General features: G+C 46.7%; 1 protein-coding gene and 1 non-coding gene across 3 annotated transcripts in view; both read right to left on the bottom strand.

The window, feature by feature from the left end:
• The window catches only part of TMTC4 (transmembrane O-mannosyltransferase targeting cadherins 4), a 64,104-nt gene extending 38,772 nt beyond the window's left edge, over positions 1–25,332 (bottom strand). The window contains exons 1-5 of one of the 2 annotated variants that reach the window (XM_035003105.1): positions 25,248–25,332; positions 19,343–19,558; positions 14,746–14,861; positions 13,422–13,638; positions 7,410–7,497 (exon numbers count right to left, since the gene is read on the bottom strand). In XM_035003105.1, coding sequence (XP_034858996.1) covers positions 7,410–7,497; positions 13,422–13,638; positions 14,746–14,861; positions 19,343–19,504 — 583 coding nt within the window. In that variant the 5' untranslated portion in view covers positions 19,505–19,558; positions 25,248–25,332. Of the gene's footprint in view, positions 1–7,409; positions 7,498–13,421; positions 13,639–14,745; positions 14,862–19,342; positions 19,978–25,247 lie in introns of those variants that run through there. The other variant, XR_004678859.1, reaches the window with a different exon arrangement.
• Positions 14,432–14,538, bottom strand: LOC118009708. The gene has a single exon (XR_004678996.1). It is a non-coding gene; the product is annotated as a U6 spliceosomal RNA (small nuclear RNA).
• Positions 25,333–25,551: the final 219 nt, after the last annotated feature.

Here is a 25,551-nt window from a genome sequence, read left to right as displayed (position 1 = left end):
CTGTGATGTGAAAACAATACATGGGAACTGAAAAGAGCAGTGAAAACCAACTCAGAATGATGGAGAGTGCAGATTGAGGGATGGATGTTTTCAACCACCTACTTTAAACTCACAAGAAAAAAAAATGATCATGATCTGTAACTCAAAGCCTACCTGGGCAGGTGGATACAATCAGAGGACAAAAAGGACACAAAAGACCACAGCCAATAATAACTTTCAGGGTCGAGACCCCGAGGCTGGATGCGCGGAGAGGGTCAACCTCCTAGCTTTACATTTTCCAATAGCTGAATAAGCTGACAGGGACTGTAAAAGACCATTCCAGTCTGGAATTAGGGCCACAGGCTTCATTTTAATCTACTCTTTCCTTTTCCTGAAGGTGGGGGGGTTCAAGTGAACAGGAAAACAGATCCTGGGAAGGTGTGTGTGTGTGGGGGGGTGCTGTAGATAAGAGGTCAACACTTTTTCAAAGACCTCCTAATTGGTCCATTTGTCTTCTGTTCTAAGTAACTTCAACCTAATGAAAATCTATTCATATATATTTTTTTTAGATTTTATTCATTTATTTGACAGAGAGACACAGTGAGAAAGGGAACACAAGCAGGGGGAGTAGGAGAGGGAGAAGCAGGCTTCCCGCGGAGCAGGGAGCCCGATGCAGAGCTCGATCCCAGGACCCTGAGATCATGACCTGAGCCGAAGGCAGAGGTTTAACGACTGAGCCACCCAGGTGCCCCAATCTATTCATATTCTCTCCGTAGAAGTCACATCTACCACCGCTATCTGTGTGCAAACATTAAATTTCCAGGTTAATTTTCTGGAAAACATTTACACACATCGCATTAAAGGCCCAACAATCTCTTTCCCATTTTAAAGCAAATATATAAACGTCAAAAGAATGCTAGTAGACCGAAAAAGAAAGGTCATATTGCTACTACAGTTAACATATTTCCATTAGGACTGGAATATACTGCACCAGTTTCTCAAGAATCAATGTATTTGTTGAAAAGTCATCACACATTAGAGCACTTTTACCTTTGGTATCAGTTTCCAAAGGCTTTATTAAAAAATGTATCTTCTGTAAAGATGGCTCTCAGAAATAATTTTGTAACTTACAAATGAATTCAAAACAGATGCATATATCAAAATATGTACATTGTGAAATAAAAAGGTCAGTATTGGGGCACCTGGAGGGCTCAGCCGGTTAAGCATCTGCCTTCGGCTCGGGTCATGATCCCAGGGTCCTGGGATCGAGCCCCACATTGGGCTCCCTGCTCTGCGGGGAGCCTGCTTCTCCCTCTCCCACTGCCCCTGCTTGTATTCCTGCTCTCGCGGTCTCTGTCAAATAAATAAAGTCTTTTAAAAAAAAAAAATGTGAAAATGGCACCTGGGTGGCTCAGTTGTTAAGCGACTGCCTTTGGCTCAGGTCATGATCCCAGGGTCCTGGGATCGAGCCCCACACTGGGCTCCCTGCTCAGCGGGGAGCCTGCTTCTCCCTCTAGCTCCGCTCGTGTGCGCGCTCTCTCAAACGTATCAATAATCTTTTGTTTTAAATGTATTTATTTGACAGAGAGAGAGACAGTGAGAGAGGGAACACAAGCAGGCAGATGCTTAATGACTGAGCCACCCAGGTGCCCCTCAAACGTATAAATAATCTTAAAAAAAATGACCAATGCTAAAGGAACCAAGAAAAGAATATGTCATGTCTTTAGTTTTGTTCCATTCTGCGAGAATACTCCACATTAAAGGAGGCTAATAAATGTATCAGTTCAGTCGACGGAAGAACTTTTAGTCTCCTGATAGTTTTTTCATTATTTCACCAAAGTAATCTTTAGAAGTAGTGAGAAGTTTTAGTCTATCTCCTAAATTATGTGTCCCACATGTTGAATCTATCAACATTTAGATTTTCTTCAAAAAACACTTCTGATGTCTTTGACATGCACTCAGAATAAGGAATAGATTCTTTAAGGCAGGGATATGTTAAAATTAATAAAATGATTCTTCGTGAAACTTTAAGAGTCATCTTTGGGAAAGGCCAACAGATTTAATTTTTAATTTTCCTTAGGAAAAATATGACTGATAAATTACCTTCTGTAATTGCAAATTCAGATTTGCCACCTGAAGAACATGTAGTACCACCGTCTGAAATGAGCAAGGGAGTGAGCAGTAAATGGACCCCCTCTCCCACTCCCACTGGGATCCAGTCTTACGGAAAAGCCACACGATGTGCTTTGAAGCTGCGGCAGGTGCATTCCTCCCCCCCCACCTTCCCCCACCAAATCCCTGGAGCCATGTGTCCTCAGGAATTTTATGATCCTGATAGGTAGGGAGGTCTCAGCCCCAGGAAGAGCTGGACATGGCTTATTGCTAAGTTAGCTTTCAGTCTCAGGAAGCAAAGTTACCACCAATATTCTCTGTACTGGAAGCTGTTCTATTCAGCTGTCCCCAACCTCTCTGCTGTATCAGAAACACGGGGAGTCACAAGAAAACTAGTGGTTTTATCTCAGTATGATAAAATAATGGTAACAAAAGGGGGTGCAGAGCGGTTGGGTGTAACCAAGTTCTGAGTGAGCCTGGTACAGTCTGGGGCCACTGGGGTCACCCTTTGGCTGTGTCTTAGCAGTGCCGTTGGTTTGAGAGAACAGATGCTCCGAGACAATCTGCCCCACGTTCAGCCTGTACAGGATGGGATGAGGAGGGACCGTGAGTGAACAATCTCACAGGTCCTCCCCAACCCGCCCCTGGAAACTATGGATAGTTTCTCCATGGATGTTCAAGGTATATAACTATAAATACCTAGAACATCCAAACTAGAAGAGTTTACAACCCTGCCTAAATCTTTTTGTAGAATAAAAGTAAGGGTTAAAAGGAAGTCTATTGGGTACACCAATGTTTAAAGCAGTATTCACAGTAGCCAAAAGGTAGAAACAACCCAAATGCCCACCAAGAGATAAACAGACAGATGAGATGTGGTATATACATACAATGGAAGTATTCAGCCTTGAAAGATATGCTGACACACACGCTCCAGCATAGAGAACCTTGAGGATGTTATGCTCAGCAAAGTAAGCCGGACACAAAAGGACAAATGTTGTATGATTCCACTTACATGACGTACCTAGAACAGTTAAATTCATGGGCAGAGAGCAGAATGGTGGTCGCCAGGGGCTAAGGAAGGCGGGGATGGGGAGTTACTGTTTAATGGGTGCGGAGTTTCAGTTTTGCAAGATGAACAAGTTCTGGACATGGACAGTGGTGATGGTTACAGAACAAGGGGAATGTATTTAGTGTGCTCAACTGGTACATGAAAAATGGTTAAAATGGTCACTTGTATGTTACGTCTATTCTACCACAATAAAAATAAGGGGAAAAAGTCTATTGGGGTTTAAATAATAGAACTAATGCTTTGCTTTTCACATCTGCTAGGGAACTCCCACTGGTATCCAGGACATTAAAAAGTCACAAGAGAGGAATCTGGTCGCTGTGCATTTTCACCTTAGGATGGCACTTCTTGAAAGGCAGACTGTGTTAGAAACTCTTTCAGAATCCTGAGAGCGGACAGTGTGGTGAAGCGGCCTTGCCAACATTTACCGTGGGGAGCGACACCACCTAGGAGTCGTAGGGAGGGAGATAAAACGAAGGAGATGCCGTTCAACCTTCTAAATGGTTGTCTTCCAAACCTACAGAGACCTGGGGAGAGGCAGAGCCCCAGGCCTCAGGGATGGTCCCACGTGGGCAAAGGGCTGGAGAGGAGGCGGTAGGGGAGGGGCAGGAAGCAGAGTCTTTCAACTGTTTTAATTTTAGAAAAGGTGTCTTTTTTAAAAATTGGGAAATGAGTTCACAGTTACTGTCTGGCTTATTATTTATATATCAACTGCATTCTTTTGTCTCAAAAATTCTGTAAATTTATTCTAGTTGCCTATTCTAATATTTTGAGCTTTTCATGTTTAATTGTCAAATTATATTATTATAGTTTGGTGTTAAATTTTCCCTCCCACTTCCCTAAGAAAAATATTAAGTCATTAACTATTCACTTGTTTCATGTAATGTTGGGAGGAAAAAAATTCTAAGGAATATATCATCTAGTTGTCTGAGATAAACCCAATGTTTTAAAGATTAAAAAAGCATGTCATCAAAATCTGTTGATTCTTAATCTGGTAACTCACCTGGCCTTTAAAAGAAAAAAACAAACCAACTCTTCTAAAAAACAAAAGCATACAAAAGTGGAGATATGGCTCTAGTGACTTTATGTCCCCTAACTTAGCTTAAATAATTATTGACTTCTGGCTAATCTGACAACATGCTTCCTGCCTCCTCTCAGAGTATTTTGAAGTAAATCCCAGACATTATACTGTTTCATCCATAAATATTTCAGCATGTGTTTCTAAAAGAAAAGGATTGTTTTTTAAAACATACCTGTGATGCCATTATCATGCCTAATATTTTAACAATTTGTTAACAGAATTGAACGTGCCTCCTGGTTTGTTTGTTTGTTTATTTATTTAAGAGGGAGAGAGAGTGCATGCGGGGAGGGGGTTTGGGGAGGGGCAGAGGGAGATGGAGAGAGAGAATTCCAAGCAGACTCCGGCTGAGGGTGGAGCCCAACACGAGGCTCCATCTCACGACCCTGAGATCATGACCTGAGCCGAAATCAAGAGTCGGATGTTCAACCGACTGAGCCACTCAGTGCCCACCCCCCACCCCCGGTTATTTTTCATGATGGTTTTGATAAACTTGGCCTCATCGGTCCAATGAGTACAGGGAAGCAGATGAGCACAAGGCAGCTGGCCTTGGCTTTGAAGTGAGTTAGACTCCAGTGAGTTAGACTCCAGTGTGAACCCAGTTCTGCCATAAAGAGCTATGTGACCCCCAACAAAGTTACTGCAACATCTGGAAAAATGGGAAAGTAATTCCACCTACTTTAAAGATTGTTACATAATTAAATGGGAAAAAATATACATACATATATATACAAGTGCCCATAGACGGTCAAGAAATGGCAGCTATTATATTAACAGCAAAGTCATCTATGTTCCTAAATAAAAACTGCTGGAAACCTCTGTTAATCATTACTAAAAAACTTTTGGATCCACTCAGATGGTGACAGCTACCGTGGGAATCACCTGTCTCAGAGCAGGGCAAACTTTGCAAAGGACCAGGCAGGAAGTGTCCCAGGCTTTAAGGCCAGCTGGTCTGTAGGGACGCTGAGAAACTCTGCCATTGTAAGGCTGAAGCGGCCAGACAAAATGAAAATACATGGGTGTGCCTCTTTCAATAAAACTTTATATAGGGACACTGGAATCTGAATTTCATGTGACTTTTTATATGTCACAAAAGGTTATTATCGTTTTTTATTTCCCAACCATTTAAAAGTGTAAAAAGCAGAGAGCTGAGGACGAGTCAAGTGCAGGCAGCCGGGACACTGTTACGTGTGGCATCCCCATGCCGGGCAGCCAGGGCCCGATGCCCGGAGGCCCCCATCCTGCCCATCCACCGCCTGCCAATCCCGCCTGTCCTCCAGGCTTCTTTCAACTCTCCCAGTGGCTCCCCAGGGGAATCCAGCTCCCCTGATCCAGGGTGCGCCCCCTCCTCTGGTGCCACAACAAGGGTATCCAGGATGCCAACCCCATGGTCCTCACGCAGCACCTACTCCGGACATGCTCCCTGTGAATCCCTCGGCACATGGCCTCGTAGTACCAGGAATGGTGATGGACAAGAAAATGGGGAAGAAAATGAAGAAAGCTCATAAAAAGATGCACCAGCACCACAAGCATGACAAGCATTCCTCCTCCTCTTCTTCCAGCACGGACTCTGACCGGATACAGAGCCTGGACCCTTCCCTCAAGCCTCTCCAGGTCCACTCTCCCATCAAGCTTCAGGTGCCTTCTCGTGCTGGGGAAAATTAGTCCTCGCGTCCCTCCTCCCTCCCCCACCAGTCTGAGCCTTCCGCTGGCTGCGTTCAGCCAAATGAGAAATGAATTACCATGGGCCAGCAAAGACTGTCTTTTCACTATCGGGATAGAAACTTTCAGCTGATGAGTTTAGCAGGAGAACGATTTTTTGAGGACAGTGAGACCTTTGAGCTAAATGCTGAAGACGAGTTTAAGATCTATAAAATGTGATTTTTAAACAAAAATTCTTTTGAATACTCGTGGTTGCGAGGTGTTGTGGAAGTTTAATTATGGAAAAAAAGAAACTGCACCATTTTTGCAGTGGTAAAAAAATATGTAAAAATCACTGTTAAAATTTGCCGCAGTGACCGTTAAATTAGATAGTTTAGATAAATTAGATAGCTCAATGCGTACTTGGAAAAAACAACTCATTCTTAGCTTGCGGGCCACATGAGAAGGGATAGCAGGCTGGATTTGGCTCCTGGGTCCCTTCATTTAGTAACCCTGACATTTCCATTTCACCAGCCCCAGCGCACAAAATTCTGAATGAGGGCTCTGCTCTTCATTATCAATAAGAGATAAATTCACGAGAGAAACCAAAGTACAAGTATTAGTATATGACACTAATACGAAAGGCCTGGCAGCCTGGACCACACCTGAGCTTTGAGAAACTCTGTGGAAAAGCCTCAAGCAGGCCAAGGTCCACGTGCGCTCCTGCTTAAAAGGCTCCACTCCAACATTCCAGAGGAAATCATCCCGCTCACCTTCCCTCTTGTCCCCTTCCCCCAAACAGAAACCTGTTAACTGTGAGATACAAGGAGCGTTCTACAATCCATACATTTCCGACTTCTCCAGGTAACAGAAACTGAGTGTAGAACTTTTGCTGGAGCTTGTAGGCATGACAGGTACATAAGCTGGATTCATCACATCCAGTGTCTACGATAAAGCAATTGGGAAGGTCCGACTTGACTTGGGGATGACTGGAATCCATACACTGAGCAGAGTCAGACAGGGATTCTGCAGCATCTCGGTCAATGCACCTGCTGTGCCACCCCAAGCCATTCCTCCACGCCCCCCCCACCCCAACACACACACTCAATGAGCCATTTCAACTCCAGCAACAAGGACTTTCTTTGTACGTATTAATACCAATGACAAAACCAAGAATTTCATAATCCAGGTCCATATCCACAGCTATTCATTCATTTTAGACTTTTTCTATTTTTCTCCCAGAGAGGTTTTAATAAAGAATAAACAAAAGTGTTCTTCCCCTGCAATTTTACTGCAAATAAAATGACAAAAATCAATCACAGCTGCTTTAGGGAACAGCAGAAACTCTTGGTTTCACCACCCTAGAAGGCTCCCGTGTGAATGCTAACGTATGAACTTTGTATTATTAAAAACGCAACGGAGTAAACACGTAGCTGAAGAGAGACCTTTTGGCCCACATTCTCTCAAAATGATAAAATTATATAAACCGATAATTTCCCATCTCAAAATTAAGAAGGCAAACATCATGCTTACTTTCTCTAAATGCTTTACAGTAGCCAAGGAAAGATAACAGAAAGAACAGGGCCCCAAGGAGGTCTGCGCGGCCGACAACACCAGCAACCTTGAAAGAAGAAGAAAAAAAGATTTACATAAAAAAAAAAGTTAAAAAAATCCTAAACTTAGGAAACATAAAAAATTTCTTAGAAATGAAAGGCAAAAACCTTACTAGATTCTGTCATCTATTAAAATGACTGTGCAACAGTCCTGTGGTCTTATCTTACAATAGGGTTTTCTTTTCCCTCTTTGGACTAAGACTCGAGCTAGTTGCTTCCGAGAGATCGGGATGGGCAGGATCGTACCGCTGGCTGTTCTGGGAGCAGGAGCCCCATCACAGCACCCTGCACCCTACAGCCCAGACACCCACGCTGCTGATAGCCCTCAAGTGGATTTTCAACGGAAAATGTTATCAGCTCAAAGGGCAGAATATTTAGTAAACAAAATTTGATTGGAGACATGGAGGAGAGGTGGGAAGTAAGTGTGAAACGTCATCAGGCAAACAGAAAAAGGTAGAGGAACAATCATGCAAAGCTACCTCTGCCACTGCTCCTCCCTTCAAGACCAAAACCGGTTCGGGGGGGTTAACCTGGAAAGCAGAATGCTTCAAACGTGATTGAGAAGGAAGACGAAGACAGAAGAAAACGTCTACCATTTCTTTCCGCCATGACTGCCCTCTCCTTCTCTACCTTAGTGATAACAAAGCAATGTAAAATTTGTGTCTCACATCACACCCAATAACCGTTCTCTACACATCTCCTGGCAGAGAAAGACAGAAAACTCCACTCGGGAGTGTGGGTCTGGCTTATGTAGCACATTTGGCTAACCAGCACTTGGAGGTGACACATACCAAAGCTTTACTGGGATTCTCTAGGTATTACTCCAATAGCTGGTAAGTTTATCTTTTCTTAAAGGATGGGGACTATGAAATGTGGGACAGAATAAAGACTAAGCTATAAATGGAGGTAAGAGAATAAACAATTGACGTGAAATTACTATGTTTACATTTGATTCCCAACTATGTGGACAAGCAATGGCTAAAAAGAATGCCTTTGAGCAGTAATTTCCCACTACCCTGGCTAGATATAAAATGCTGGAGGTGATTATCCATTTTGATCTTTCATTTCTGACAGCAGTGCGCGTGGCAATGCAAGGTGTCACACGATTGTTAAGACTGAAGGAGCTGATGAATCCAACCCACAGGGAAAACCCTCCCAAGAAGGAAGCTAAGGACAAACAAAGGTTCAACGGATCTGGAACAAGCATGCCAATATGTCAGAGGGTTAAGCAGTACAATGACTTCATGAGTGCAGGAACCACGTAATGAGAGTTCTTGAATACTCCAGCCTGCACCTCACTCAGTCAGGGACCTGGGAAAATCGGGGCTGCAGGTAAACTGAACAGTGCCTGGCACGCAGTAGGTGCGCCTGGCACGCAGTAGGTGCGGGCTCACTGTTAGTTCCCCACAAGAATCCTGATGCGTGCTTCTGTAAGCAGCGGGGGCAGAAAGGAATGGACAAAGGCACCGGAGCTCAGGGCAAGAGGCAGGTGTTGTGGTGAGGGCACTGTGGTGAGTGACAAAGCCAGGACACCGAGAGGGAAGGGAGGGGCATCTTCCATCTGCACCTATCTACAGCGCCCGAGAATGGCCCTGAATCCCAAAGCCTCACAGAACAGAAAGTAATCCAAACCCATGCAGAGAAGCTTATCCAAAGGGGTCCCTAAAGCAAGGGGCTCAGGAGAAGCAGGGGGTGGGGTGGTAACGGGTCGGAAAACAAGGTTTACTGAAATGAGTGAGGGCAGGGAAGTGTTTGGATAAATACCAGGGATGAGGCCAAAACAACCAGCCTTAACCACCTGTTATCTAGATAGCTAAGGTACATTTAAAGACCTGCACTAAAATGAAGGTTAAACATGATAAACTTATTTTTTTAAATGTATATTTATTTATTTTAGAGAGAGACAGAGCATGCATGTGCGTGCATGTGTGTGTGTGTGGGGGGGTGAAGATCAGAGGGAGAGGGAGAGAGAATCTCAAGCAGACTCCACAATGAGCACAGAGCCCAACGTGGGGCTTGATCTCATGGCCCTGAGATCACGACCTGAGCCGAAACCAAGTGTCAAACATTCAACTGACTTGAGTCACCCAGGTGCCCCCATGATAAGCTTATTTTTAAACAAACATTCTTTGGCTAGTTGGTGAAAATACTCCCAAGTGCTTAAGCAATTGTACATGACGTTATCCGACATAAAGAAAAACAGATTTTAAAAAGTATGGCAGGCGTTTTAAAGTAAAAAGAGATTTAGTCCTTACAAAGAATTTTTGACATTGTGATTAAAGACAGACTTCACAGAGAAAACATTTTTAAGGGCTATCCAAGGAAGCACTGAGTCCACTTGTTTGGGGAATGGGCAAGACTATAGAGAGATTTTATTTTTCTTTTCTGGTATTTGCATAGTATGTATTTCTAGGCAAAGGTCTTTATAACAGCCTTTGTAGGCTATTCTCTTTTTCTTACAAATGAAAGGGAGCAGACTCTGCCATCCTCAGATATGCCACTTTGGCATATTGATTATTTTGAATTAAAGGTACTTGAGAAATAGCCAGTTTCTCAGAAGGACGATCTGACCGTCCTTTGTCCCCCTGAAAGCAGGAAATAAATCTCTCCTATGAAAAGCACCCTCCCTCTATTAGCAGGCTAGAAGGCATCCAGAAGTAGGGAGTTTAGGGCCCGAGAAGGATGCATAAACAACCCTTGTTACTTCATTAATTCACTACCCCAAGTGCAAACCCCTTTGTCATGCCATTTCTTCACAAATTTAGAAATCCTTCCTGCTTTGGACACTTCTTTGAATCTCATATTTTTATGGGGGCTCCAGTACATTTTATGGGGCTCCAGAAATTAAACTTTTCTCCCATTAACCTATCTTATGTCGATTTAATTATGAGGCCAGCCAAAGAACCTAGGAGGGAAGAAGGGAAAATGTTTTCACTCCTACAGAGGTAACCGTTAACACTCATATTGGGGTTTTCTAGAGAAAATTCCCTCAAATCTATAGAGCAGGTAGTGTTGTTTCCCCACTAGGAACAAATTGCATAGGGGTTGTTAAAAAGGAATTAGAGGAAGGGAAAGGGGGAATCTTCCCTACCTAATACCTTCAGTATTAAACTCTGGGTTTGTGCACAGACAGACCTCCTAAGGAGGCCTGAGTTTCCCTCTTTGATACTAAATCCAGGCAACTTGAAATCCTTACCAATACTCTGAGGAAAAGGAAACCTATGGTGGCACTGGTGTCCTTGGGGTCTCCATCCTGATGGCCACAGACAAGGGGCTAGGCAACCCTCTCCTTTAACTTTCCTCCCTCCCCTAATGCCTGGCCTTATATGCCTACAAATATCCCAGAGTGGTTTGGGTGGTATACTTGAAAATGAGAGACATCCATATCAGCTGAAAAGTAAAAACACCAATTACAATTATTTCGTTACCCACATGAAGAATCATTTTATTAATTTTAACATATCCCTGCCTTACCCACTGGGGACCGGGAGGGGGGAAGACTGAACAATGCACCATGGTTTGCCTGGGACTGTCCCAGTCTTAAAGTGGAAAGTCCCATGTCCCAGAACCTCCTTAATAATGGGCAAAGTGCGTGGCTGGTCACCCTGGAAGACTGGGAAATTCAGGTTCTTATTTGCAGTGGACAAACACATTCTCAATGCTAACATCAAGAAGGTGTAAAGACACAAAACACACAAATTTAATACAAAGAAATTTATATTACTAAAACCTGCAGGGGCCCACACTGCCACTGCTTTCCCTTAATAAATGTAAAGAGAAGCACAATAACCACCCAACCCCCAGTCCTCATTCTAGATCACTGTTCAGTTTGGGGGCACTGTGCCAAGGGCCGTCATGCAGGGCCCTGGTCCAGAGTCCACAGCCCAGGGCTACTTCCCCAGCACTGGGCTGGGGGCTTCCAAGGGCTCTCCTTCCACCTAGCTCCTTGGGTCCTGCTTTCTGCTTATTTTTAAAGCTGGGTTAAATGTAGAATGGGGGATAACAGGGCGGGTGTAGATAGGAGGAAACTGAATACTCCCTATTTGCCAGAACAATGAAGGATGAACATACAAATCATTTGCTTTAAGAATGCTAATTTGGGGGTACTTAGGTGGCTTGATCAGCTAAGCATCTGCCTTCGGCTCAGGTTATGATCTCAGGGTCCTAGGATCGAGCCCCCGTGTTGGGCTCCCCACTCAGTGGAGAGTCTGCTTCTCCCTCTTCACCTGCTCATGCACTCTCTCTCTCTCCAATGAATAAATAAAATCTCAAAAAAAAAATGCTAATTTTAACGACTCATAATTTTTTCTTGCAATCTGAGTTTTAATGACTTTGATGGAATGGAGGGGTGGGGGAGATGAAGAGATTTTTCTCAAATATCCCCTTCTCTCCTACAGCCAGATCTTCCTTGGCTTCTTTTTAAATACCTCGAGTGTAGAATTTTCGGGGTAACATTTTCCCAGATTGCATTTACTGGGGCATGGGTGTATGCCTGTGTGTGTGCATCCACTTGGACTTGCTGGCATTTCAAACTTTTCTGTAAACTAACTTCTCAACGTTTAAAATCAGAATTTTAGAAAAATTCCTTTGATTACTAATTCAAATATTTCATTTTGCTTTAAGATCCCACTAAATTAGATGAGGACCCAAACTGTAAATCTGTACTTTTGCCAGAAATTCCCTATTTCTGATCAACGTGTACACTATTTCTGGGTCCCAACAAATACTTAAGCCATAGGAGGGCTCAGATGGAAGCAAATTCTAAGTTGCTCACAGTTACATATAAATAGTCTATGACAAATCTCTTACAACAGTTTCCAGATTGTCAGTCCTCCGAATTTGCTAAAGGAAAACATTATGAGAATTTTTTTTTTAAAGGCTTTAAAGTGATAAAATACTAGGAGAAGGTTGTGGTAACAGCTCTACAATCCCCTTCATACCGAAGAACAGAGTTTAACAAAAGCAGACGCTAAAGGGAGAAATTCTGTTCAATATTTTGAAACTCACTTCAAGACGCTCAATACATTTGGTTAAACGTGGGGATTTAAATACGCATGAAATGCAGAAATCCGTTGCGGAGAAGTAATAAGGACCATGTAGTATTTTATACTAGGTACTTCATGCTCACAGAATGAATGGCTAAAATCAAATCTTTCACCTCAGCAAACATGTGACTTTCATTTTCAAAGGGTTCCATGGTAGTGGGGATTGGGTGGTTCTTGAAATCCCCACACACCTAGTTAAATCCCAACACAGTGTGTACCAAATATATTCAGCAGCAGCTCAACAGAATAAAGGCGTGGCCCACAGGACAGTAAGGTTAGGACCCTCTGCCCCATCACCTGGGCCACCTGGGACGAGTCTTCCAAGGGGAGGAGAAGAATGCAGGTGGCGAAGAAGAGAAGGAAGGTGGGAGAGGTCCTGACCAATCCCCAGCACGGAGTGGGAACCACACCTTCCCAGGGCAAGCCAAAGTGTGCCGGCCTCTCCTCAGTGTGAGATTTTAAGTTCTACCCTTAGACAGCTCTCAGCGAACGTAGGAAAATGACATCCGACCCTTTGCAGAAGACAAGTTCCTCGCTTCTGGCCTTTAGGCCCCCAAACCAGGCAATATTCACCATCTGCCCTTTCCAGTGTGGCCATATAAGGGAAACAGAAAGTATCACCAGAGACCATATCATACGGTGACGACAAAGTCTTCACCGCCCCCCCCCACCCCGGGGACTCGGCATTTTTCATAAGAGAGACCTGTTGGATCCGCAAATAATTGTTTCAAGTGTCTGGCAGGGTGTGGCACCGTATCCTTTCTACTGCGATAAGACTATTCGAGGGAAGCCTGTTTTAGGGAACGAGCCAACGTATGACAGGCTCCTTGTCCTCACGCAAGGACAGACGCCACGGACGGACGGACGGACGGACGGACACTACTTACACACTCCGTGTGCACCGGATGCGTGGCGAATAGCAGAGCGGCCAGCAGGGACGATCTGGGGGCCAGGTTCAACCTCCGGCCTCTACTCGTGTACTGCAGGCCGCCCAACAGTACGGAGAAGACATCCACCATGAGGACAGAGATGCCACCGTGCAGGAGGATGTTGATCACGTGGAAACTCATGGGGTGGAAGCCTCCACACAAATAGTAGTTAATCCTGCAAGTGAAGGGGGTTCATACCAGATGCGCAGAAGCGTGCAATAGGAAATGCAAACCATCTGAAGGAAAACGCTGGTGAGTAATAGTATTCCGGGCAGAAGAGGAGGTTTGCCGAAAGTGACAGCAAGATAAATAATGCCTATCAAGCGAGGAAGGTTGAAGAAAGGGTGAGAGCATATAATTAACTGCAGGGGGAAAAATGGAGAAGAGCATCTCAGAGGAGTGGGAGATAATGTGGAGAGGAAAAGCAAAAGGAAAACTGGACAGATATTTAAGCGCTAAAAAGGCCAAGGTAATATAATATAGCACACATTCCTCCTGGCTCCCCATAGGGACCTGGGTTTAAGATAGTCCCGTAACTTGCTTATCCAAAAAACAAAAGCACTCCTTGATAGTTCGTCCATCAGCCTTCCATCCCAACAAAACACATTCTCACGGTCAGGGATTCTTATTCCTAACTGCCGCTCACTCCCCAGCCGTTCTAATTCATCATTTCTCTGCTTCGGAGAGATCTGTACACACGTGTTTAGTGCACCTGAGAAACAGCTACGAGTGGGAATTTTGGTGAGGTGAATAAATCTACCTAACGCAAATGGGGGGGAGGGGGAGGCTGAGAGTGTTTTTAGCTTAATTTTGTTTCTGCACATTGACTTGGTAACAGTAGGAAGATTTTTACCTTATTATTTTCGTAGTGGAAAAAAACCCACAATTTCATTAGATGCCGCAAGCTGCCTTGACTCACACTTTTTCTCCAGTGTTAACCAGCAAAGGCCCAACCTCCAAGAAATGTGCAAAATATGGAACGTTTCACTAATGTGCAGGTCATCCTGCACAGGGACCAATGCTCATCTTCTCTGTATCCTTCCACTTTCAGGATCCGAACCGGCAAAGCCAGCCCTGGAGTCAGGTTTCCTCATGCACATTCTCTCCATCTTCCTGTGACCTATTCCTAACAGCTGGGATTAGCACGTGCTTCTTGGAGACCCATATGAGTGAGACCATATTTTCCCCCAGGATCCCCTGGCTCGACTCCCCCCCACCCCCACCGGGAGGCTTATCACATTGAACTTGGTACAGCATCCACACAGCTTGCGCCATCACCTACCTGAAAGTGAGGACGGTCAGAGGGCGGTAGGACTTGTGGCTGGTATTGCTGCTCAGCCTACTGCCCCAGAAGTCATGATGCCACAGGTCCCCGAGGGGCGTCTCTGCTCGGAGGTCCTGCAGGAACGCAGCAGAAGGCATTCTGAACAAAGGAGTCCCTCCCCTCCCCCATCCCGCGTCTCAGCGCTCACGGCAAGCTCTTCCTTGGAGCTGTGCATTCCCCTCTGCTCCGTCCCTCCCACCAGTCCTGGCCCAAACCATCATCATCTCTCCCCCTAGGATACCGCCAGGCCTCCCAGCAGATCCACCGCGCCCTGTGACATGTTCTCCAGGCTGATCTCTCCAAAACGCAAATTGGGTCACCCGCCCTACCCTGCTTAAAACACTACGATAGCTACCCTCCTCCCCAGGACAGAACCTACGTCCTGATGTGGGTGCCCCAGCCCAGGGTGCTCGGGCTCCTGCAGAGCTCTGCCTGTTCATCTCCCTCAGACTCTGACCTTTGTCCTAACCCCACTCAGCACCTGCTGCCACCCATCCCAAAGGCTTGGCACGCATAGGTGTCCACCGGTTACCCCTCAGCTCTTCACAGCCCAGTTCCTCCCGCCACTCACATCTCAGCCAGCCAGCTGTGACCTTCCTTAGCTGATATAATTCCCTTCCCGTGGGTCTCCCGGCATCTCGCACCTGTCCTTACAGTGCCCAGCACACCGGCGGTTTATAATCTCTAACTCCCATCTGTCTGCCCCACAGGACTGAGGGTCAAGGAGGCCCGGGCCACATCGTGTAGGTGGGGAGTATACAGAAGGTACTTAATCTACGTTGAATGAACTAACGGATCACATAGCTCTTTCATATTCATAAGATAATTTCCCTAAAATATCCCAATTAAAACATGAGTGAACAAACATATATTGTTTATTTTTGATCATGAGCTAAACAGAAATGTTAAAGAAAAAACAACTTCCACATAATTTTTCTTTTTTAATTTTATATTTATTTATTTTTTGTTAAGATTTTATTTCTTTGAGAGACAGAGAGCAAGCACACAAGCAGGAGGAGAAGCAGAGGGAGAGAGAGAAGCAGGCTCTCCACTGAGCAGGGAGCCTGATGTGGGGCTCAATCCCAGGACCCTGAGATCATGACCCGAGTTGAAGGCAGATGCCCAACTAACTGAACCACCCATGTGCCCCCCCATGTAATTTTTAAAGATAAAAATCATTAAATATTAAAAAATGATACCTATCTTACTATTAAGGTAATTTAATTTGGTCCTATACTACAGATGCTTAAAAATGCATCTTTTTAAAAAACATTTAAATGTAAAATTAGGGGTGCCTGGGTGGCTAGTCAGCTAAGTGTCTGACTCTTGATTTTGGCTCAGGTCATGATCGCCAGGTCGTGAGATCGAGCCCCGTGTTGGGCTCTGTGCTCAGAGTGGAGTCTGCTTGTTCCTCTCCCTCTGCTCCTCCCCCCACTCATGCTCTCTCCCTTTCTCTCAAATAAATAAATAATAAATAAATACATAAAATCTTAAAAAAATGTAAGACTAAATTGCTTAAACTGTGTCTAACAAGAAGAGGCAGACAAGGCACCACAGAGTAAGCAACGAAAGTGAATGTTGATTTTCTCTTTAAAGCGTAACGAAACAGGGACATTTTAGAGACTAGCAATTATGACATGCTATGCACCACACAGTGTATCAGTCAAGACTCTTCGTAGCAGGAACCAGAATCAACTCTGATTAACATAAACAAAAAAGGACTGCTTTAAAGACGATGGCAAGGCTCACGGACTCCCAGGTGGGCTCCCAGTTTGGGGCGCCAGAGCCAGAAGCACACCCACAGATCACACCACTAGACACCTTGCTGAGGCTGCCCAGCTGCCTCCAGATCCTGTCCTGTGTGTGTGACTAGCTCCTGCCTCCAACAGGTGGAGTCTGCATCCAACCTGGACAGTCTCGGCAGCTTCTAACAACCAAGATGGGCAAAGCCTCAAGCAGAAATGCATCCAATATGGCCAGCCCAGAAGAGCAACCAGGGTCTAGAGCACCTGGGGGGAGCTCAGGAAGTATTAGGACTTCAGTCCTTACTGACTCAAAGGGCAAGGCTTGAGGATGGGTGATAGAGGCAAAGCTGGTCACCTGATACCCACTTGGAGGGTGAATTTCCCTTCCATTGTGTATCAGCTTCAGAGTCCTTAAGCATACTGACCCCTTTTCTAAGAGTCAGTTCGAGATTTCATGAAGGTCTCGGAAACCACCCACTAATTTGGTTGGCTCAGTTACAAAACTGGAAGTCCCTTTTCTTTTGCATTGTCCCAGAAGTACCTCTTCACTTGTGAAGGAGCTGGGCGGATGCTCTTTCCCTCCATTTGAGCAGAAAATGAACACCAACGAAGCTCTAAATATTTGATTAGGTGTAGCCTACACACAGCAGGGTGCACTACAGGAAGAAAGGTCAATTTTTCCTCATAATGATTTATGGAAAAGACATGTGCCTGAAATTCCTGCTAACTCCACTGTCTCAAAGAAAATCATCATCTCAATGAAAAAAGGCAACTCAACACTACAAGGAAGCATCTGGAAAACAGTCTTCAACACCAATAAAACCCAGGAACAGCCTGTTTCACATTACTGTGGGCACCGTGCCAACGAACAGAGCAGAGCCTTTCATTAGACAGGAAAGGAAAAAAGGAGGGCTAGCAAGTTAACAAAGGGGCACAGTGTGATGTTCTAGAAAACCCTGCCAAGACAATGTGCAGCAGAGCCACAAAATGGCTTCATCTGCCTTACCGCACACAGAAGGAAGCATTCTCACCGCATACCAGGGCATCCCAAGTACAACAGAGCTCGTGCCTTCCCCTGCCTTGTTCATCAGAGCCCTTCAACATACGTTCTAAGTTAACACCGTCTCTCCTCCACTTTGTCAAAGTAGAAGATCCAAGAAGCTCTCAAAGAAATGAAGAATGGGCTTTAAAATTAAGTCACATTCTCATATTTTCGTTCGAAAAGCAACTCTGGAGCGATGAAACCACCAATGGGACGTACTTGCTGGGAGCTACAAACTTAACAACTCTTGCTTTTAAGCATGATTCAAAAAAGAACGCTGCGTAACTTCGGGGTGAACCTGAGGAAAATGGCAAGGGAAGAACCTGGATTCATAACAAACATCAAGGATGCTGTAGTCTGTGTCCTCAAAATAGAGAAAATCAAGTACAGGTAATACGTTACAAACTCAATACCTGCACAAGTCACCCCCACTCCCACCCCGCCCTCACCCCACAGAACACATGTGAATTTTTCTCAACATTTTCAATATGAAAATGACTTTTTTTTTCTCATTTAGGAGAATCCATGACTTGATGGATTTTTTTTTTAATTTTTTTTTTTTAAGATTTTATTTATTTATTTGAGAGAGAGAGAATGAGATAGAGAGAGCATGAGAGGGGGGAGGGTCAGAGGGAGAAGCAGACTCCCTACCGAGCAGGGAGCCCGATGCGGGACTTAATCCCGGGACTCCAGGATCATGACCTGAGCCGAAGGCAGACGCTTAACCAACTGAGCCACCCAGGCGCCCTTGATGGATTTTTTTTAAGAGCATTTTTAAGAGCAATTTTAAGAGCATTCAACCACAGCGTTGCAAGGAGTTGCTAGAGTTGCATCTACCACAGAGAAAGAGATTCGTGTATTCCTTCAGGTTCTCTTCATTGGTTAAGGCACATGCGTAAAGTGTCTGCTGAGTAACTGGGTTGTCACAAAGACTCTAATCTGTGCCATCTCCCAGTTCTTTCTCCTCTGGGCTCTCCCTACATCCAAGTTTCTTGTTCCGACTTCCTTTTAGCTCACTTGAATCTTTTTATTCCCTTCCCCCACACCTATTTCTTCTTCCTTATCTCTAGCTAGTGAAAGACAGTGTCATTTTTCCTGCATCGATATAGCACCCACTGGTGAGCAAAACTGGCTGGGATTTTGCAAACTCAGCAAATTTGAGTCTCCAAACAAGAAATGAGCAGGAACTGCAGCTTCCACGGACAGCACACTCCTCACCCTCCAGCAGCTGCCAGCAGATTGTCCTGATGCTCTCAGCAAAGGACAAAGAAGATGCCAACTCGCTGGCTGCCTACTGCTGAGGACGCACCTCTTGGCAGGTGATCAGACTCATCCATCACGGTAGCAAATGCATACTGGGGTGGGGGGAGGGGCGGGGAGAACAGCTGTGGCCTAGAATTCTGGAAATTTGTCACAAAACCTGAAAGACTTAGTCTGCAATGCCTTGCAATACCCTTCCTTGCCTTGTAATCTGAGAGAAACGGTCTCTCTGATACACGTGTAGACTGGGTATGCGGGAGTACGTGGGGCCTCGGACAGGGGACGTGGGGAGAGTACAGCCTGCGGTCAGGCAGGGGCTGGAGACCCTGCTTCCAGCAATAAAAGGGACCCTAAGTCGAGGAGATGCGACCTAAGAAGTGGGAAATCTAAACCCAACAGTGCTTAACCAAAGTTTAACACAGAATTATTCAATGCAAACTTCGATTATTAATGAGAAACAGGCAAATGGTTAACCTAAGTTTACCGAAAAGGAGTTACAATACAGTACCTTATTGTTAATAATAGCTTCAGAGTCATCAAAGACAAAATCTCCATCGTAGCTACGCGCGAAACACACGAGGGAAACAAATCCCACCACTAACTTAGCCCAGAAAGGGGGAAGAACAGAAGACGGAATGATGCGATCCAAATCGGCGTCCAGCTCGGCCATTTTGCAAACTGCCGGCTGCCAGTCTCTCGCTCCAGCATTATGCTGGTTAGAAATCTACAAGAAAAATGACAAGACACAAGTATTCATCAACACGCTGTTAGGAATGTTTCTGCAGTGGGCATGTGTACCTTAAGTGAGTAAGAACTAGACAGCCATCTATGCTGTGAGTTTACAGGCTGTGATCATTACAAACTTTTAAGTTGTGGTTTTCTGTGGGCAGTAGAGTCACCTGGGACACATGTAAATTCGCCTGGGCCCATCTGCCACTACCAAACTGGAAGCCCTTGGGTTTCGGATACTGGATTATCTTGAGAAACACTGATTTCAGGGAATCCTGTATATATCAACCCCATAAGGTAAGTTGTTTTTATAGTCCTTTACACCAAAGTTAAAAAAAAAAAAGTTAGCATGTTGCTTCATCCAATCAAGAGAAATCAATAAATACTCCTTGTTGGGTCTTAACACACTGTGGGGGGGGGGGAGGGGGGGCGGCGGGGGAGGGAGAGGGGGGGAGGAGGGGGACCTAGTGTATAAACATGGTCCTGATTCTGAAAGAGCTTACAGTCTCTCTCAAAACTCAGACACTCATGCCAGTTAGATGAAAATCCAGAGAGAGGGGTTTTAACACAGATGATGAGGCAGAGCCCACGATCAAAGGCCAGCTGAGAGGTTCATACACAGAGGAAGGAGAGAACACTGTAGACTCATTGGTTTAGGACAATACCTTAGTCCAGAAAAGGCCGAGCTGAATCCTAAAGTAGAGGAGGAAAAGCTAGTCCAGGTAAGGATATAACCTTCAATGTTGAAGAAAGAGTCAAGTTAAAAATACACTCTTGGGCGCCTGGGTGGCTCAGTTGGTTAAGCGACTGCCTTCGGCTCAGGTCATGATCCTGGAGTCCCAGGATCAAGTCCCGCATTGGGCTCCCTGCTCAGCGGGGGGTCTGCTTCTCCCTCTGACCCTCTTCCCTCTCGTGCTCTCTGTCTCTCATTCTCTCTCTCAAATAAATAAATAAAATCTTTAAAAAAAAATACACTCTTAATTTTTTAACTTTTTTTCAAACAGGCAAAAATGTTAAAGTCAGAACGGGTTGTCCCTCTGCCTTGCCATTTATTAGTTCTGCGCCTTGTGCATGTCACCTGCCCTTTTGGAGTCTACTTCCTGTGCCACTCAGCAAAGCATAAAAACTTTCCAGTGGTGAGAACTGCCCAAGAGAGCTTCCTGCCTTGGAACTTGCCCGAATATCAAACTACCCTGCAAAATCACATTTTATCTGTCCCTATTCCCGCTACTCCCTCAACAGGTGCTTTCTTTGGATTTACAGAATCTTGTTTAGCTCAAACTGTTCAGGTTCCAATCTTGTGTTACCTTGGACAAGTTACTTAACCTCTCTGGCCTCAGTTTCCTAGCCTCTACAATGGGGATAACTGTTCTACCTTACGTAGTTGCCATTAAACAAAACACCCACCTGAAGTGCTTAGGACTGCTGTCTGGCTGTAATGACCGTTCAGGGGAGGTAACTATGATTACAAGCACTTTCTTTAAGAAGGGTAAAAACACAGGCACAGAACTATTTCTCAAGATCCCCTTTGGCGGGCACCTGGGTGGCTCAGTTGGTTAAGTGACTGCCTTCGGCTCAGGTCATGATCCTGGAGTCCCTGGATCGAGTCCCGCATCAGGCTCGCTGCTCAGCGGGGAGTCTGCTTCTCCCTCTGACCCTCCCTCTCTCGTGCTCTCTCTCTCTCTCATTCTCTCTCAAATAAATAAATAAAATCTTAAAAAAAAAAAAAAAATCCCCTTTAGCATTCTGGTTTATTGTCTACACTAGGAAGGGACCCGGCCCCCAGTCTTTTCATGCTAAGGTGGAAGAGAATCCCAGAGCCCTTGATTGGGAAGGCAGTTTAGATGTATTTAGATCCACCCCAGACGATGGAATCAATAAGAAGTCAGCAAAACAGGCCGAGGTCACAGACATCTTTTCTGTAGGCTTTTATCTGAGTGAATGTGGAGAAAGATCCAACAGTCAACGGGACACATTATCCTCTGATAACGTTGCCCCTCTCCAGGTGCTGGAAAGGGGTCCAGATTACAATCCAGAGAGGAAAGGCTCTGCATCTCCCTCACTGCTGGTCCCTCAAGCTTCTCCCACTTAATGGAACTCACACTCCCGCAAATGCTGGGGGGAAATAGTCCAGCTATTGTCTGCTGCCTTTTTTCTTTTCCACTGAAAGTATAGACCACTGGTGATATCCAAAGTACAGCCGCAAATACAATACAGGTCACCATGCAGGCCCCTACCACTATGTCTACGTTTCAGCTAAAGAAACTGCTACTAAAAAAGCAAAGCAAAACAAACAAAAATGTGAAAAAAAATCACAAAGACCATGCAGTTAGAAAGATACCACGACTTAACACAGAGGGAATAAAACTGTTCTTGGATTTGGAAAATTAAGATAGAGGAAAATACATCAGTTTTTGTTGTTGTTTTAAGTAAGTCTCCATTGAGCTCCAATGCAGGGCTTGAACTCCTGACCCTGAGATCAAGACCTGAGCTGAGATCAGGAGTCAGATGTTTAACCAACTGAGCCACTCACCCAGGCACCCTAAAATAAATCAGCTGTGAGCTGAGAATGGTCACAGAGCTGGTCTTGATGTTCCCTGCTTTAGGCCCAAATATTTGAATATTATTTCACAAAAGGCTGTTGTGAGGTTCCAATACCCATACGGGAAGAATACCGAAGCAAGAGATAATCTGTGCTCCTAAATTCGCTGTCCTGCTCCACTTTTCGTATCAGAGTATTTACAATAGAGGTAAATCGTTTTGGTACTCGGGCGACAGCCTGGATATACGGAAGGAAGACTGGGGACCCGAACATCAGCAGTACCCTGGTGGGCCAGGCCCAGACTCAGTCGCCAGGACAGTTGAGTCAATCTCAGAATGTTCTCCCCCTCTTCTGTTGCAGGGACATCAGGGAACCTAGAGTCCGCCCCGTTCCTTGCCCTCCACCTTATTCTTTTCTGCTGGCCTCCTGTCTCCTCATTGCGGCTTCCCTCCCAAGTCACCAAGGTTCTCACTACTTTGCTGTCCCTGAAAATACTCAAAAATGCCCTTTTCACTGAAGGCATGATGATTAGTGTATACACTGGGATAGTTCAGAAAATACTGTGGATTAGCAAATGCAATAAAAGCTCCAATGTGTTAGGAATCTATGCAAAGTTCTCAGGGTGTCGTTAAGAGCACAAGCTCTGGAGGCAGGCTGACTTGGACTTGCTACCTTTGAGACCTTGAGGATCAGTTCCTTTTCGGCACAACTGGGTACCACTGTATACTTCAGGAGGTTGTCATAAGGATTAGAGGACAGAATGTATGGAAACAATTAGTTCCCCTTACTGTTACTATTTTGGAGAAACTGGTTCCGTGCCTGGTCCCTGATCTCCCATCTGGGGAACACTGATGTGGCCATCGATTCTTTATTCCTGCAGATGGGCTTCCCAACCCAGGCCAGCAGTAGCCTATTTGGTGTCCTGGTATCACTGAGAAAAAGGTGCCCTTCTTTGGATGGGCCCAGGGCACTGCGTGCTTGGCTGGTGTATGTCCTGCACAAGCTGCAGAGTGTAACAAAGTGACCCTGCTCCCAACCTCGCTTCCTCCAACAGGAAATGGACTTTGTTCTGTGATGATCCCAGGCTTGGTGCTTAAGTAGAAGTCCTGCCAGAGTGAGGTGGTACAGACCAGTGGACCCACCCCTCCACCCCTGTGTTCGCAGGCCATGAAACAGGAAGGCCCACATTCTGTTTTTCTCTTGACAGGTCCCCAGCTGCACTGTCCCATTCCTCTCCTCCAGGTGTCCTGCTTGGGAGCCTTGGCTCCGGGGTGTGGCTGGATGGTAAATTCACCGTATGAGGTAAAAAGAAGGGAGCCTCATGGAGGCCTCAGGCTCCGTCCAAAGTGGTGCTGCGGCCAGTCTGACCAGTGATAGAGCTGCTGCTTTGACCCCTCTCTGACTCCTGTGCTCATTTCACACTGTTCAGAATTAACTGGCCCTAGAGGGAACTGAATTTGGAACAAAGCAAAAGGCTCTTTAGCCTCAATTTCGCAAAACTTCTAATATGAAGCCTCTATTGTTAGGGGGTTAAAACAAATTAATCCATCATCAATGGTGAAAAAGACCTCAAACAAGGGCCCCACCTCCCAAAACACATGTCACGAAGCTGTGAACCCTGGGGACCCAGCAGCCTGGGACTACAGGAAACAGGAATGGTGAGACTAAACCTAAAGGATTCACCCTGAAACAGTAGCGATAGCCACCTACTACAGAATATTCCTCCACATGCATGGAAGGGCCTGCTGGCCTCTGGCCGACCTTTCTACCTCATCAGTAACAATCCATCCAAACGCAAGTTGCCCTCTGCCAGGCTGAGCCGAGACAGGGCTTCTGGAAATCAGATTAAAGAACACCATCATTTCTGACCCAGCATCTGGAGACTTGAGCTAGCAGCTCCTCTCTTGGGGCCCTGGAGGTATGGGAGCCTGTCATCTCCACCGCCCTCCACCAGGCAGAGCTGGAAAAAAAAAAAAAGCTACTCAAAGTATCTTCCTCTTGTGATAGCCTTTCCTCTTTTAAATTCACTAACAGGCGAGAGCCATGCCTGCCTACCGCAAGAATGCCTGGGTGACGTTCGACATTCACAGTTACGCTGTCCCAGAAAGTTTCCAGCTTGCTAGTTTGTAGCCATTTTCCCATCTAAGTCAGCCCGCATCACTTCACCCCACGCCCATCTGGGGCTGTACCAGCCACGGTCAGGACTCGACTGCCGGGAGAGGGGACAGAGAGGAGGTCCAGTCAGTCGTTACTGTAACTGTTCCTCAAGGAATTCTCCTCATCCATCTGCTCTTCCAGAGATAACAGTTTTGGATGGTTCACTGCGCGCTGGCTTGATCTTTTTTTCTAACTCCTCCCTTCTTTTGTGTGTGGTTAAAAAAAAAAAAAAAAAAAAGGAACAGGAAAGGAAGAAACACACACACAGCCCACAGTCAAAACATCAACAAGACCAGAAGCCCCGCGGAGTTCGCAGGAGGTGAGGCGGCGGCTGCGCCACCTGCTCGGCTTCCCTAAACTCCAAACCCGCACGGGGCAGTGGCAGCTCGGTGGCCCCGGGCACCCCGGCCGGTGGCACGCGGCTCTCCCGCCGCTCCGCTCGGCAGCCAGCGCGGAGGAGCTGGCACTCGCGGCGCTGCAGGGGAGCTGCCTTTAACCCAGGGCAGGCGGCCAAGAGGCCCGGCTGTGCCCAGCCATCGCCGGCGCCGCGGCCAGCTGGCGGCCAGGCGCGGGGCCTCGCGGCCAGGTGGCCGCGCCGGGAACGCGCCGCAGGCGCCTGGTACGGAGCGCCCGTGCACTTGGAGCAGACAGGGGTGGCAGCGTGACCGCAGCCCGGGGCGGAAGGGGCGCAGGAGCCCGGGCGCGGGCAGGCGGAGCGCGCACCCTTCACGCCGCGCCCATTGTCCCGCGTGCAGCTTACATCGGGGCGCACGGTGCTCGGGGCTCGCGTCCCCCGTGACCCCGGCCCCGGCCGCAGCCCAGGTCCTGAGGCCAACTCCCAGTAGCACCGCCGCCGGGCCCGGGCCGGCCCGCGGGGCTCGGGGCACGGCGACAGCGGGGACCCCGCGTCCGCTCCGCGCCCAACTCCGCTCGCCTCGCGGCACGCTCGGCCGCTCCGCCCTGCAGGGGCCGCCCCGCGCGTTACCTGCAAGGAGCCCGAGCGGCGGCCGCATCTCCCTCCCGGGCGCGGAAACTCCGGCCGCTCTCGGCGCCCGCCCGGAGCTGGCCAGGGGGAGGGGCCTCCCGCGCCGCGCCCCCGCCCTCCCGCCGCGCCCCCCCGCCCTGCGCCGCGCGCCGCCCGCGCCGCCCGCACCGCCCGCAGCTCCCCACGCGCGCGGGCGCTCACTCTTACACTCCCGCCTCCGCCCGCCCTGTCCTCGCGGCCATTGGCTGCTCCGGCGGTCACTTTCACGCCGCAGCCCGTCCCTCTTCAGCTCATTGGAGGACGC

The sequence above is a fragment of the Mirounga leonina genome, unplaced genomic scaffold (assembly GCF_011800145.1).
Source record: "Mirounga leonina isolate KUSES-001 unplaced genomic scaffold, KU_Mleo_1.0 Mir_127, whole genome shotgun sequence".
NCBI classification, from domain to species: Eukaryota; Metazoa; Chordata; class Mammalia; order Carnivora; family Phocidae; genus Mirounga; species Mirounga leonina.
The sequence above is the reverse complement of the archived record's forward strand: the minus strand, read 5'-3'. Positions and strand labels throughout refer to the sequence as shown.